Below are 15,319 nucleotides of genomic sequence, written 5' to 3'. Positions count from 1 at the left end.
GTTTGGAACAAGTAACCGAACTACACTTTCAGATGAGTTCGGTTACTTGTTCATCTCACGGGGCAACCGAACTACAGCTTCAGATGAGTTCGGTTACTTGTTCTTCATATAAAGTAACCGAACTACAGTTTCATATGAGTTCGGTTACTTGTTTTTCATATAAAGTAACCGAACTGTTCAAAATCCAGTTCAAATCCGGATCATTTTGAAGATTAACAAATATTCTAGGAGAGGATGGAGATGAAGAATCATGAGTTTTCATCATTTGAATACTCAAACTTAGTGATTTGGAAAAAAAATCTATTTTCCATGTTTTTCTCCTTCATCTTCTCTAACTCTACTCTCTCAATAATTTTACTCAACTAATAATAAACCCATCTTTTAATTTAATCTCACTAATTGTTTTTAACTAAATCATTCACTAATCATCACCCAAAATTAATCAGGAGGGTAATTTAGGTATTAATATAAATATTTAGATAAGGGATGACCTAGATTTACTTCTAATGTCTTTACCCAAAATAAAACCATGATCCCCCAAAAAAACCATGGTCCCAAAAAAAATCGTTCAAACCTAAGGCCTTCATTCAATTTCGTCCTTCCATGTCTTTATCCTCGTCTCCTCTAAAAGTCATCCACTAAAGAGCTTTTTTTCTGCAGAATCTCAGTATGCTTTTGATTCCACACCTCAAATTCTTTATCAAGGGGTTTTGATTCGGCAAAGGGATTGGTATATGCGTACGCAATTTTCTAGTACTCATTTTCATGCTTTGACACTTATTATTGCGGTATCATTTGATTTCTTATCTGGGTTCGCAGGGAATGAGTCTGCGTAAGAGCCTCGAGGTATGGAAAATGGGTTGCGTAAACTACACGGCTGCACTTAAGCTGCAGGAGAAGCTCGTGTGCGATAGAAAAGTCGGCAAAATTCCAGATACACTACTGTCATTGCAACATCCTCCAACATACACACTTGGGAAACGGCGAACCGATCACAATTTACTTGTGCCCAAGGAAGAGCTGCAGAATATGGGAGCTGAGCTTCACTACACTGATAGAGGGGGAGACATAACATTTCATGGTCCACATCAAGCTATCTTGTATCTCATCATTTCTCTGAAAGATATCGGATTCGGTGCTCGGAAATATGTTGAGAATCTCGAACTGACAATGATTCAGCTGGCGCATTTGTATGGCGTGAAAGCTCAAGTTGGAAACAAGTGCGAGACAGGGGTTTTTGTGGGAGAGGGGAAGATAGGAGCAATTGGGGTTCGTATTTCGTCAGGGATCACTTCTCATGGATTGGCCTTCAATATTGATCCTGATCTAAATTTCTTTAAGCATATTGTGCCTTGTGGATGCGCCAAGAAAGGAGTTACGTCGTTAAAAAGAGAGACGGAGTTGCAACTTCCTAGTGAAGAAGTGATTCACGAACAGTTGGTTTCTAGTTTTGCGCGGAGTTTTGGTTATACAAATCTGGAGTGGAAAGAAAAATGTGTCTGACAAGGGTGGAAAATCTGCAAACTGGATGAGCATTTCGCGCCGGTGCCAGGAGCTGATTGAATTCTCTGTTCGGCCAAGTACGGTTTCTGGCTGACTTGTGATTCTTTGTAAATTGCAAGCCTTGGGCATCAAATCTAAAATTCTCTCTTTTTGTTGTGGCATGAACTTTGGATGCTATATTACTAATGGAAATGTCGATGACTTAGCATACGGAGTGCAGGCTACAAATCAGCTAACAACCATCAATATATCTTCTAAGCCTACAAGAGATTTACTTTAGGTGATTCAAAAAAAATATATAATGATAAAAAATGGGGTATTACAAAAGCGTAGGGTATTACATGAAGGATAGGCTATCTTGAAAAGAAGCACAATCTGTGTTGTAATCTTGAAAAAACTAAACCGGCTAAATCAAAGAGCTAACAGAAAAATTCATCAGTAGAAAATACCTTGCGCAATGGAATTACTCGCATTGCTTACTGTAATCCTCCTCCGTTCACTTCTACGATAGTTCAATTCCATTTATGTGACCATCCCAACCACTGCTACAGCTTTAGTTTCTCAATCCTGTGTTGACGTCCCACTTGTGGTTGTCTTAGCTACATATATTTGCTTCATTTTTGAAGCACCGAAATTCTTATTGTCTACCCCGGATGATTGGTTCCTTCCCTGAAATCCACCCATCCTTCGATGAGACCATTCACCTTCAGAACCTGAAGTTGAACTTGTCTTTGCTCTCTGACCTAGATTATAGTGTTGATGGGTTGAGTTCTGCTGGTGATGGGCAGAAGATTGATTTTTATGAGCAGAATTCATGCTCTGGTTGTTGCTGCTGCTGCTATGGATTCCACCACCAGCTCCATTATTTCCAGCATTGATTCTTGATGAGCCCTTTGAGACAGTATTATGGACCGATCCATTATTATTTGTTGAGCAGAAGGATGTATTTGATGAGCTGAACGTTGTGGTCCTGCTGCCATTTAAAACATGAGTGCCTGTGGAGATTGCTGGTTCCACCAACCCAAGTTCATCAGGGAACTGAGCTGCAATGGTAGCATCATTTGACGCAGGGAAATTCCTACGATTGTCTTGAGGTAGGGTTGCTGTAGATGGATCATGAAACCTGTCGACAGCTGATTGATCCATACATAATCCATGACTGAACTGGGGACGTAAACCACCCTCACCTTGTTGCAAAGGCACTGACAGCGGAACAGAATGAAGATGTGATGCAGGAACATGGGACCAGCAAGCTTGGACTGGCACATCCGTGGAAGACTGAAAACAAACAAATGTACCATCAATCAATAGCAGCTACTAAGATAAATAAGAACATAGGTACCCCGGCTTCATTCATTATTTATGAGTAGATATTCTATGAAGAGAACATTAAAATACATGAAATAAACAGAAGGCATCCTCCCCCCTCAGCAAAGAGCAGCCAATGAAGGTAGTTTTAGTTTAGATTGATGGCTTCTCCCCTCAACAGTAGAGTAAGGGCAAAGTTCTGGTTTTGTATACAAAACTCTACCTGGAATTGAGACATGCCGAACATGCCAAAGTGGGACCCAAGAGGCAAGAGTGGTGACCCAGGGGGCAGATGTTGGACAGGAGTAGGGATGCTCGAAGGATTGCGTTGAGCAGAGGTTATATTCAGATTATTCATGTCTCCCTCACTAGTACCCATTGTCGAAGGAATGGGATGGTGCTTCCAGTCGGGTTGCTTTCCAGAAGGAATGTATGTAGCACCCATGAAACTTAAACCAACTTGCCCAAACTGTCCAACTGGTGTGAAATGGTTGTACACAACCATGTGTGGAGGACCTTGCACACCCGACATTCCTCCAGGTGGACTAATGAATGGGCCAGCGAAACCTGCCGGTGGGCCATAGAAAGAATCAACGCCTGAATGGCATGATTGCCAGCCTCCCAAAGGCCCAGAACCTGATGTAGTGCTCTTTTGTGACTGTGAATCAGTACCAGCAGATTCATCATGAGGAGCGAAGGCAAACATCGGTGGCCCTAACATGGGGTTCATCTCGTACCAAGGGAATTGAGAAGGTGGAGCTCCAGGAAAATGTGAAAGCATTTGGCTGGATGAATTTTGCGGACTAGGTAAAGGTGGCCATAAGGACAGGGAGGGAGTTTCCACGGAGAGATCAGCTGGAAGAGCTACAGTGAGGGATTCTTCACTCCTTGATTGACTTGTCGATCGATGGTTCCCTGATCCACCTGCCAAAGATTTCAAAAACAATTAAAACAGAATGATAGTTACAAATTAATCATAGTTGAAATATTGTTACAGCCGATAAAAGAAGTTGATCAGTTAGTATAGAATTGTTTGAACTGCATTAACAACCTGCTGAAGCTAAGCTGCCAATATCTGCATCTCCAAAACCTTTTGTACCAGATGATGAGACAGGACATGCACCTGTTCCAACAATCTCATCACTACTAATAGCAGCAACAGCAACAGCAGAAGCAGCTGCTTCAGCTTCAGCCTCAGGATCATCTAAATGAACACATGATTCATCAGGACACCGTTCTTTGTCAAAAAATGAGTGACCACTCTCAACTGCAGATAAAGTGTGGTCAACAGAAGCATCTGGCCTAGAGGAGCCTGGAGGTCCAAGATCGCTTGAAACAGCTCGGCTGCTAGAAGGTAGAATAGCTGGAGATGTAACCGCACCTGAATCCAAGTTTACCACTAATCAGTTGAGAAGTCAAGAGTAGAGAAATATTCTTGTTACCAGATTATAAAAAGCTAGGGCGCACCAAATTGAATTTTTTCCCCAGCAAGAAGGGAGCTGAGAGGGCTTGCTGAGGACGAAAATGATTTGTCCTGCAACAAGATGGATGATGATGGTTTGCTACAATCAATAGCAGCAGCCGTGAAATCACCATCAAACCGTGTTGTCTTCATAGCGTCGTCAAGTTGTGTCTGCGTTAGTGTCATGACCTGGAAAAATAAATAAAATAAGTACCAAAGATACATATGTGAAAACAGATGAAGGAAATGTTTACTCTCATGTTAAATATGAGGACTAGCAAACTCAGATATTAATTATGTCACCATATTAACCAAACGTATTTTTTGTTCCAGATCGTAAAGTACAGTCACTTTTTGGTGATTAGTTGTTTTTGAAACCATTTTGTTGGCGATTACTGATGAAAAAAAAAATGATCAGTGAGGTAAAGAGTAACATCGAAAAAAGGTCATAAGGTCGAAAAAACCTTCCCATCTCAAAAATTTCCGAACAACCGCTGTTTAAGTATTTGTATATTTATTTTTTAAAACTGATGGTAATAGGAGAACAGTCAAAACGTTGTATCTATTATGGTGGGAATGGCATCCACACCAAAACCAAGCCACTCAAAGTTGGTCCCCATGGACCCTAACAAACACTGATAGGATATTGTCAAAAAGTGCCCAGGTTAAGCTTTCTGCAAGCTTAAATGTATCAGCAAAAGACAGAAGAAAAGAATCACATACCTGCTGATTAATTCGGGCACTGCCCCAAGATCCCAAATATGTTGGCATATTATCCATCGCAACACTCTTATTATCCAATGATGAGCCAGGAGCAAGATTAGCTCCATTATTTGACATGCTAGGAATGGAGTTGTTCTTGAGGGGTCTGTAGAAAAATGCAAGAGAATGTTAAAAGCAATAATAAAAATCTTTATCGATAAAGTAGGACCTTACATCCATACACATACTTGATAGAGTGGGCTCTTGTGACAGCATTGCCATCAGAAGTAAGAGCAGGGGTCCCAATAGGAGCTAGGGGTTGTGAAGTTATAGCGTTTTTAAATGCAGATACCACTTCAACATTGGGAGTGCCCTTGCCATCAGAAACAAGAGAAGTAGAAGGAATACTGCTGGATGCTTCTGCCACCAATGATGTTGATGGTTTATTTGAATGCACTGGAGCCCTAGGATTTTGTGGAACATAACGAGGTTTCCGAGATGCCTACCACACAATACCAGATCACAAAAATAACTATGTTAGACAGTTGAGTGAAATGGTGGACGATAGAGAAGTAAACTACTGTTATAGCTCGTAACACTATACAAAAGTCTTATATAGATAGATAGGTTCGTACACAGAAAAGCATAGAGATAATTTTAAATAAAGAACGAAAATATTGAGTTCAATTTGAAAATTGAGATAACCTGTGAAAACAATTATTTTGAATTCTCTAACAATGGATAAGATAGAGAAATGGAGTTAAAAATGCATTACCTTTGCCATCCGAGATTTGGCCTTAATTTCCCTTTCCCTCAGTTCTCGCCGATCAATCAACATCTGCCTCTTAGACCTCACTTCAATGAAATCATCCTCATCGCTAGGGGCTTCTATCCCGGTTTGTCTAAAAACACGCACAATCCCACTTTGCATAGGAACATCAACATCCTCCACTGAACTACTATTCCTTCTAGGGTTTTCTTCCCAAGTGTCCGATACATTGGGTGAAGATGTCAGCCTCTTTGTAGAAGCCTCTTTACCAGGTCTTTTCTCTGTTTTTCTTTCTGAGTCAGCTACACGTGAACCACTTGAATCTGAATTTAAGCCTACATATTCAACTGGATGCTTTGATTGTCTGTTATACCCGAATTCCTTCTTAACCACCCCATTTCTCCCAGAAAATCCTGACATCCTACCATGAAAATTCAACCTTTTGTTCATCCCAGAGTTTTCAGAAGATCCAACGCTTTCTGTATGCCTCTTCTCAACAGTTTCTCTTACCCTAAACTCCGTACGTCGAAATTTATGATGAGGCCTTCTTTGAAACCCACTAAAATCTGAGTGAGGAGCTTCAGAAACTGGGAATGAAGGTCTTGACCCAGAGTTCTTGACTGTATATATAAACCTCTTCCCTCTCCCACCAGATATTGGGCCTGGATTCCTTGACATGAACTGAGACTTGGTAGATTCAGCTTGCACTTGACCTTGTGATTGATTATTGTTACCTGCATATCTATAGTTCTTCCTCAAGGCCATATCATGTTGCCCCTGATCTTGAACTAGGGATTCAGATCTGCTCTCACTGTCGGGTAAAATGGAGTTCCGAACCTGACTATGAGAAGTCAAAACTTCATTCTCTTGGTCTTGTCTACCTGCTAACACAGTCACCTTAATGGGTTTACTGTCCTGAGATATATTCAAGAGCTTCGACATACCAGGTTGGTCATTCAACATCACAGATGACTCTGCTGGAATATTTACAGAACTTTCCTGGTTTTGATTAAAAGAATTACGGGCGGGGACTGAGGGCTGAACGAAAGACACCGACTGAGGAGCCAAAGGCAAAATGCTTTGTGTCATGGGAGATGCATACCTCAGCTGACCAAATTGGAAAAAAGGAGGTTGTGAAGGGTGCATGTGAGGTTGTGAAGGGTGTATGTGTAGAGGCATCTGAATAGAACCAATCTGTATGGTTGGAACTGGAGATGGTATCAAAGATGGACCCGAAAAAAGGCCAAATTGAAGGGTCATAGGTACTTCACCCTGACTAACACCAGATGAAACTGCTGGCATCATAGGCTGGGCTATTGGAGAAGAGAGGGAAACACTAGAGGATGTCACTGCTGGCTGTGAATTCGTATTACCCAAAAGATAACCTGAAGATGTTGTTGATGAATTACCAGATTGGAAAACCAAATCTTGGACTGCATTCTCTGTTTCCTTCGTCATGGGACTAGAACTATCCAGACTGGCGTCAAGAGAACTATTTTCAGGCATGATAGCCTGTCTGGTATCAATCATAAAGGATCCTTCGTCTAAATTACCAGCAGGACCCTGTTGTGTCCCAACTGACAAATCTCTGTCTCTAGATGATTTCTCAAACTCATCACCGCTGAGAATTTGAACTTCAACACCTCCATCAAACCCTAAGATGGTTTGTCCTATCTCGTCAGCTGCTTCTTCAACTTCCAAATTCAAATGTTCAAATTCATGGCTCAAATTAATATTTTCATCATCACCTTCTTGAACTTCATCTTCTTCGAGGTAACCATCATTTTCATCATATTCTTCTTGCTCCTGCAACTTTTCAGCATTCTCGATATCCCACTCTTCATCTTCAGCACGAGAAACAGTCCCCGAGGTTGTCATGTTATTAGTTTTTCCATCCTCAGCTACTGAAAAGTCATGCTCATTTTCTGACAAAGAAAATTCTTCGCCTTTTGCAGCAGTTTGTAGGACAGGAAAATCCCTCAAGTCCTCTAGGTCATCACCAGACAGATGAGTAGGTGAATGAGGTGGGCTAGAAACAGAGAGCGAGGATTGAGAGTCACACCTCGAAGAAACAGCCTTTTCATCTAATTGGTGAGGTTCTGAAAACCCTCCTTTGGAAGATGGCCTTGTGCCTGATATGAATCCGGGACTGCCATAAAAATCTGTTCGGGAAACTGCTCGTCCGGCACCAAATGTGTCGCGTCTTGGACCGCAGTAGTCATTATCTTGATCATGCAGCATGAAGCTAGAGCTGTTTCCATATTCAAACACATCCCTCCTCCATGCATTTCCAGGTTTTACTCTATCAGAAAATACCGAATCTCCGCTTCTTATATAAGGAGGCCTAGAACCCATTTCAAAGGATCTACTTGGATTGGAGGAATCAGAAGATGCAGAATTGGTGATTCTTTCCACCATCCTCTCACCATCTTCCCAATCTACCACATCCGTCACCATGGATACATCTGTTTCTGTAGCCAATCCAAACATTTTGTCATTCCTAGCAGCACCAGTAGAAAACATGTCGTCCTTCGCTTCAGATTGTCTCCTTGCAATTCTAGCCTCCAACTCCAAAAGCTTTTTCCTGGCAGCTTCTTTCCTCCTCTCTTCCTCCATTTGCATTCTTCGTTTTTCTTCTTCTCTTGCGGCCTTCTGCTCTTCTGCCCTTCGTATGGCCTCCAAGCGTTCTTGTTCTGCTCTCCATGCAACTTCTCTTGCTTCTTCTTCAAGTCTTCTCTGACGTTCTATCACTTCCCTTGCAAACTCCTCTTCTTGTCGGGCAATCTCCACTGCCCTGGTTTGTTCATCAAGAATGCGTTGCCTCTCTTGCTCTTGCATCTTTTGAACTCTCTCGAGTTCAGCCTCAAATGATTCTCTCACAGGGTCATGGAAATCGTCTTGTTTTGAAATATCTTTCTTCCTCTTGAACACCCCTACAAGACCTCCAGCGAGTGGATCTCTCCCATCAAAACCAGGCCCATTGACAATATCTTTCAGAAAAGGATCCTCCAGGTATGGTTTCACACTGCTCGAACGCTTTTCTTTAACAAAATTTAGAACTGGATCATTCACAGCAGGACCCCTAGTTCCCGAAGAAAATGATGTCTTTGGGACTAAGCTTTTGGGGAAGAAATCACCTTTGTAATGGTAGGAATGATCACTACTGAATCGCTCCCGTGCATTGTAACCAGCCCCTCTACCACTAAGTGAATCTCCATTTTGTCTGCCTCTAGGTCCATAATCAGCATCCTTCCTTCCAGACCTGAACTCTTGACTTGCTGTATCTCCATTTCTGAAACCATCTCGTGAAATGTCTCCAGCGCACTTAGTTTCTCTATTCATTTCCCGGTTTGAATTGGAGGGTTTTGGAGCTACAGCATTTCTGTCAATCACATTGTCATGGGCACCAAATCCATCTCTGCTGTAAGTGCTACCTCTAGCGAATTCCCTCGTCGGAACCTTCTCTCTTTCATCATCAAGTACACCTCTCCTTTCAGAAAGATTAGAAACCGATGCTCGAGGCATCACACCAACCCTCGGAAAATCAAAGTCTTTATTCCACACTGGTTTCTTCTTAGAGTACTCACTATCTCTTTCTCTGTCTGAAATACCATAACCAGTGTCCCTTTCATCATCGGCCCAGTCAGATGTGTGTTTTAACCGGACAAGTGGTAACGGAGAAGGGAAGTACGAATCCGGCTTCCTTGATTTTTCAACATTATCAGAGCTACTCAACCCAGAACCCCCGACCTGACTCTCATCTGAGCTGCCACTAGGTCGAGAAGATTGAATTTGTGGGCGCATGTGAATCGATGTCCTTGAATAAGAATTATCCTTCTGCTGATCAACTTCTTCCTCTGTCACTCTCTGCTTCTGCCTATGCTGTGAAATATCATGTTGTTTCTGACTAACACCAGACGCAGACGGTAAAGTAGCTTGCAACGACGGGAAATCTTCACCTTTCAGTACCACAGCTTTCTCCACAACTGGAACAATCCGTGAAGAATGAACTACAGGTGCCCCAAGTGTGCCCAACCCTGCTGACGGAGGCATATAAACACTTCCACCAGCTCTTCCTGATGTGACTCCCGATGAGGAATATGAAGATAAATCATTGCCACCATCAACAATCTGGCTATCACCAACTGATTTAGGATGTTGATCATCCCCGGCATCTTTCTCTTGAAAAGCCGAAGGAGCAAGTTTCGACCAGCCCATACCAGAGGAAGTAGGTCTTGATCCAGAACCAGAATTACCTGAACCAGCTGCTCCACTAGCAGAAGCGGAAGAATCAAAGCGTTCATGTTCCTTTCTCAATGAAGGCAAGTTCATGGGGGGTGGAACTGAAAGTTTGGGTCCAGTTTTATGAACACCTGTAGTAGAACTCTGGTGTCTAGATAAAACAACCATCCCACCACCAACTCCACGACTACCCGATCGTAGTCTATTTCCTCCATATGAATTTGAAGGTTGTCCATATGATTTATTCAAATTTACAGATGCAAACTTATTCCCAACACCATGATTAGCCATCTCACTACGGCAATACTGCAAATTTACTCAGCATTGACAGTCGCCTATATATACAGTGCCCTAAATGTCCTTCCAATATATGTTCCGAATTCTGCAGCTCCAACAGCAACTGGTCACCCAAATTCATCAAAAACAATGATAAATTAAGATGAGAACATTTTAATATATGTAAGCGATCTAGTAGTAAAAAAGAAATGATAATAGAAACAAAAAGAGAAGCTAACAAACAATTGTACAGCTTAATCATATATTTCATTCATCTGTCGTCTGGTGTCTGTGTTCATGTATAACAACATTTGTACAACTTAACTAGAGATGACAACTGCAGAAATTCCTTGACGATAGATGTTATCGAAGAGTCGTATACCCCAATGCCCAATAATCTGGGTTACAATGCCCATGAACCAAAGAATTATAAAACAAAAACATTTGGGACAAACAATTTTCAGACTATCTATCATTTGCAATGAAAAGCATTCAAAGCCCCAGCCACTGAACTCTTTTACATAGACCTACCTCACTGATTCTACAAAGACCAGGGATAACATTCCACATGCGACTACATTAAGTTGAATCCTACTTGATGCCTGACAATCACGAATTTAGGTAATCTAGCAAAATACTGAGAGGAACTACATAGTGTATGTATCATCAGTTCATATAGCATGAAACCAGTTTAAGTGAGATAGTCAAGTTAGGAAAACTCAGTAAGGATAACAAGAAGAAAGGCAATAACATTAAATTCTTTGCATACAACTTAGTTCACGGAGATTAAATTAAACCTACGCCAACATATGAACTAAAGAAATGACACAATATATTGTGCTCATATCATGAACGACGATGTCAGGAGTTACTTAGAAAAACTATACTCTGAATGTCTACGAATCTACGATCTTACTTGTTCCCTACACTTGATTCTACAACTACACAATGTGTCTTGGAATGCACTTGCCGAGGAAAAGTCAAAAGAGACATTCTCCCAACAGCAATACTGCCCAGAAGACGACATTGTTGCTTGCCTCTCCAGATTCAGATACTAAGTAATAATAAAAAAAATAATCATGTTAACACCACTTGATGTAGAAGCCATCTAATAGGTGTTCTGTGCAATAAAGTATCTAAAACTTAAGCAAAGGCAGCATACATACTAAGTCTCCAATCTATCTATCTATATGCATCTTACAAAACATTATAGGAAAAAGAAAATCACCCGTACTTGTCTTAAATTTTTACTAACTTTGCAATAACATTCCCAAATGCTCCCTCATCGAATTAATTTCATACCTTGTTCGATCATATCATGGCACTTTAACAATCAGCAAACCCTAGAGTAACTAATACTTCTTAATTATCATTAATACAAGTGGATTGATGCTGTTGTTTCTCGATTCACCCAATACAACAGCAACGACCCAAAATCATTCCCAAATGCAAATATCAAGATAGGTAGGAAAAAAAAAAACTAACACTACTCAACTTCAAAACCTGTAAATTAACTAACACTCATAACCCCATTTTATACATGATTCTGTAGAGATGAAAAAACTGTTGATTTGTGTCGAAATTGTTAGTTCAGAAAGCTAAACTGCTAAGTATATGTGATTCATGGAAATCATCGGTGTATCCAGCAGATACACTCGAGGCGAGGTGAGTAGGCTTGAAAAATGGAAGGAGGAGAGTTTACCTGTTAATGGAGAAGAGCTTGTTGGGATGGATTGAGTTCTTCGGAATAATCAATCTATTGATTGAATCAAGCTTTATTATCAGCAACCCCACTCCCAACTACTTACATGCACTCCCGGGATCAAATTAGGTTTAATTTTTGGTTCCGCCCTAAAAGAAATTTTGGAGGAGGAGGAGGAGAAGAAGAAGAAGAGACATCAATTAGGTTCCTGTCTGTGTAATTTTGCAACTTAAACTTACGCTTTTTGCATTTCGGGTCCTTACCGAAAGGGCATATTACAAAGAGATCCTCTAACGAGGTGTTTGGGAACTTTGGGGTTACGGAGTACATTTTAACTTTTCGACTTCCTAAAGCACAAAAAAGAAGTCAGAAACCAGCATGTTTGGACGTCACTCTAGAAGTTATTTTTTTACTTCTGGAAACAAAAAATCAGAAATTAGTTTGGGTACACGGCTTCAAGATGATTTCTAGAAAGAGAAAAATTAACTTTATGTACTTATGTTTCTGGTATCCAAAGTTCCAAACAGGTTGATGGTGTTTTCAAAAAGCACTTATGAAATTATGTCGCTAAAGAAATTTGTGAAGCACAAGCTTTATTTGCTGAAGTTAGTTTAGCGACATAATTTCATTGTGACTTCGAAAACCAAAAAGACTAACTTTTTTTCTTCTCTTTCGATTCTGACTTTTAAGATTGATTTTTGCTTTTGGTATCCAACCATGCTATTAGTAGCAAACAAATTTGTGAAGAAATTTTTTTCTTGCTTTCGACTTATGATTCTGATTTCCAAACACCCAATCTAATACCTGAATTTAAATCTCATCCGACCTTTGGCATTGGATGAACCATTAAATATTCAATAGGTTACGAAAAAATCAGAAAACCTTTGAGTACAAATCTCACTTGCATTCAATTTCGGCATTCTATGCTACAAACAAATATCTTAATATTATTCTTTTTTTACCTTATCTTCTTCTCCTTTAAAAATCGTGCACTCAAAGAACTTTTGCAAAATTTATGTTGGTTAGTGTGTTTTTAATTCTACTCATCAAATTTATATCATGGGGTTTACGAAAAAGGAATTGGCATACGGGTGTGTGCATTTTTCTTTTTTTCTTTTTTAGGAAATGATAAGGTTGGGAAGAGCCTTGACGTCTGAAAAATGAGTTGCTTAAACTATGTGGATGCACTGAAGCTTCAGGAGGAGCTCACATACGATAGAAAACTCGCAGAATTCCAGATACACTTTTGTCACTGCAACATCCTCCAATATACACACTAGTTAGAAACAACGAATCGGATACAATTTACTAGTGCCCAGAGATATGAGCTGCACAGTTCGGAAGCTGGACTTCATTACACTGATAGAAGGGAACACGTATATAACATTTTTATGGTTCACGTCTATATTTCATTATTTTTCTTAAAGATATTGGACTCGGTGCTCAAGAGTATGTAGAAAATTTCCGACTTCCAATGATTCAATTAGCGCATTTATATGGTGTGAAAGCTCGAGTGCTAGATAAAGGTTTTTATGGCGGAGTGGAAAATATGAACAATTGGGGTTCGGGTTTCGTAAGGGAACACTCGTCATGGGTGATCCTCTAATATCGATCATGATCTAAAAACCATATATTTTTATTATTCAAGTCAGAATTTGGTAAATGATGGTTTTCTTCGAGTGTAACCATCCAACAATAATGATCGGAACAATCTAGATTCATAATTTAGCATAAGTTTTTTGCTCCAAATTAGAACTGGATCATTGCCAAATCATTTAAAATTCTTATGATATATGGAAATATTGTATCTTAAAAACCCAGCCGATGTTTCTTTGGGTTCATTTATTTCACCTTTTTCAGTAGTCTAACCATTACAAAAAGTTCTTGAAATCATTCAAATTCCACTATTAGCTACATAATGTTCCACTAATTTATCTGGAATCCGATGGACACAACAACAAATTTCACAAACTTCGAATTGTTTTCTCTCTTTTAGATTAATGGGATTTTAGAGAGAAAATATATGGATTAATTATAATAGGGGTGTAATCCATAGTGGAAGCAATAAAATTTGGAAGTCACGAAAAGTGGAATGTAGGTTATTGAAAAGACGAGGGTACCCAAATACACCACAATCTTTTTGTTTCAATCTATAAATCCTCTGCCGAATGTGATCTTCTATGGACAGAGTCGAGACAATACGACAATTCGGTTCACACTTCGTGTGATTATATATGGATACGAGATCGAGACAATACAACAACAAGATAACTCGTGTGATTGATTATGGATACAAGATCGAGATAATACAACAACAAAGTGTGTTACTTAATAATAGGTTCGGTATTAACCAAACTCTATAGGATCACTATCAAGTAATGCGAAGTTAACGTATTTGTATATTTTACTTTATTATAATGAATAATTATAATGCGGAAATCAAAGTAAAAGACACAGCAAGATTTTGTTAACGAGGAAACCGCAAATGAAAAAAAACCTCGGGGCCTAGTCCAGTTTTGAATACTCTCAGAATTAAGCCGATATACAAAATTTAATACCAACTTCGTATAGTTGAGACCAAGCAGACTACCCCTAGCTACTTAGTTCCCTCAGTATCCCTGCGCCTTCGACTTCTAGAGTCACGCACGTGAATAACAAGTCCTTAGGATCGTATTCCAAACAGCAAAGGAAGAATCTGTTTGGTAACCACTATAATCAATCTTGCTAAAAGATTTAGATGAGTTGTTGGCTTTTCCATTTACTCTAATAAACTCCTTTGTCTGGTTAGATCAATCTAACTTTAACTACCGAAATAGTCAAGTATATATTCGCATTGAATCAATAAAGATATAAAAGAGAAATATAAAGAATTCGGATCTCACGCAACTAATCAATTGAATAAATCCGATTCTGGTCGGATCCCAGCCGATCAAGGTTTGTGCACACAATTCACAAGATACAAAAACTAATAAGAATTTTTATTCGTCTTCAAATCTTCTTTAATCTTCAATAACCTGCACAACACCACTTGAATCTCTTGTGATCAATCACGCACAGATTGGAGTCTGTTAACAATGGATTATCACAAGATGTCTTTAGACATAACAACAGTTCTAAAGATCCAGTCGATACTCTGATCTAGTTTGAGTGAATTTTATATCAGAATAGAAGATTCTCAAGCATAAACAAAATAGGTGCAATCAAAGTTTCAACAACCGTTAGTCAATCAAATTAAATCGAAAACTAATAACACTGCAATTATCTAGTTTCCCACCAACGGTACTCGTAAAGCTTTTTGATCCCACAAAAGTCTTTAAACGAGCGGTCATAAGAGATTTCACCTAATTAGGATATT

At 39.7% G+C, this 15,319-nt stretch overlaps 2 protein-coding genes across 3 annotated transcripts; one reads left to right on the top strand and one right to left on the bottom strand.

Moving 5' to 3' along the window:
• Nucleotides 1-605: 605 nt before the first annotated feature.
• Nucleotides 606-1,713, top strand: LOC113284386 (octanoyltransferase LIP2, mitochondrial-like). 2 transcript variants are annotated; one of them, XM_026533831.1, is made up of 2 exons: nt 606-738; nt 820-1,713. In XM_026533831.1, the coding sequence occupies exon 2, from the start codon at nt 823-825 to the stop codon at nt 1,501-1,503; it is 681 nt and encodes a 226-aa protein (XP_026389616.1). In that variant the 5' UTR covers nt 606-738; nt 820-822; the 3' UTR covers nt 1,504-1,713. The 2 variants fall into 2 exon arrangements, with proteins under 2 accessions (XP_026389616.1, XP_026389615.1); XM_026533830.1 differs by having other exon boundaries at nt 609-730.
• A 60-nt stretch (nt 1,714-1,773) lies between these two features.
• LOC113284385 lies at nt 1,774-12,151 on the bottom strand. Its single transcript, XM_026533829.1, has 8 exons — nt 11,965-12,151; nt 5,751-10,386; nt 5,224-5,477; nt 4,997-5,141; nt 4,279-4,462; nt 3,863-4,192; nt 3,035-3,735; nt 1,774-2,781 (listed from the first exon to the last, which is right to left on the bottom strand). The coding sequence occupies exons 2-8, from the start codon at nt 10,275-10,277 to the stop codon at nt 2,065-2,067; spliced, it is 6,858 nt and encodes a 2,285-aa protein (XP_026389614.1). The 5' UTR covers nt 10,278-10,386; nt 11,965-12,151; the 3' UTR covers nt 1,774-2,064.
• Nucleotides 12,152-15,319: the final 3,168 nt, after the last annotated feature.

Source organism: Papaver somniferum, chromosome 5 (genome assembly GCF_003573695.1).
Source record: "Papaver somniferum cultivar HN1 chromosome 5, ASM357369v1, whole genome shotgun sequence".
Lineage (NCBI taxonomy): Eukaryota > Viridiplantae > Streptophyta > Magnoliopsida > Ranunculales > Papaveraceae > Papaver > Papaver somniferum.
The sequence above is the reverse complement of the archived record's forward strand: the minus strand, read 5'-3'. Positions and strand labels throughout refer to the sequence as shown.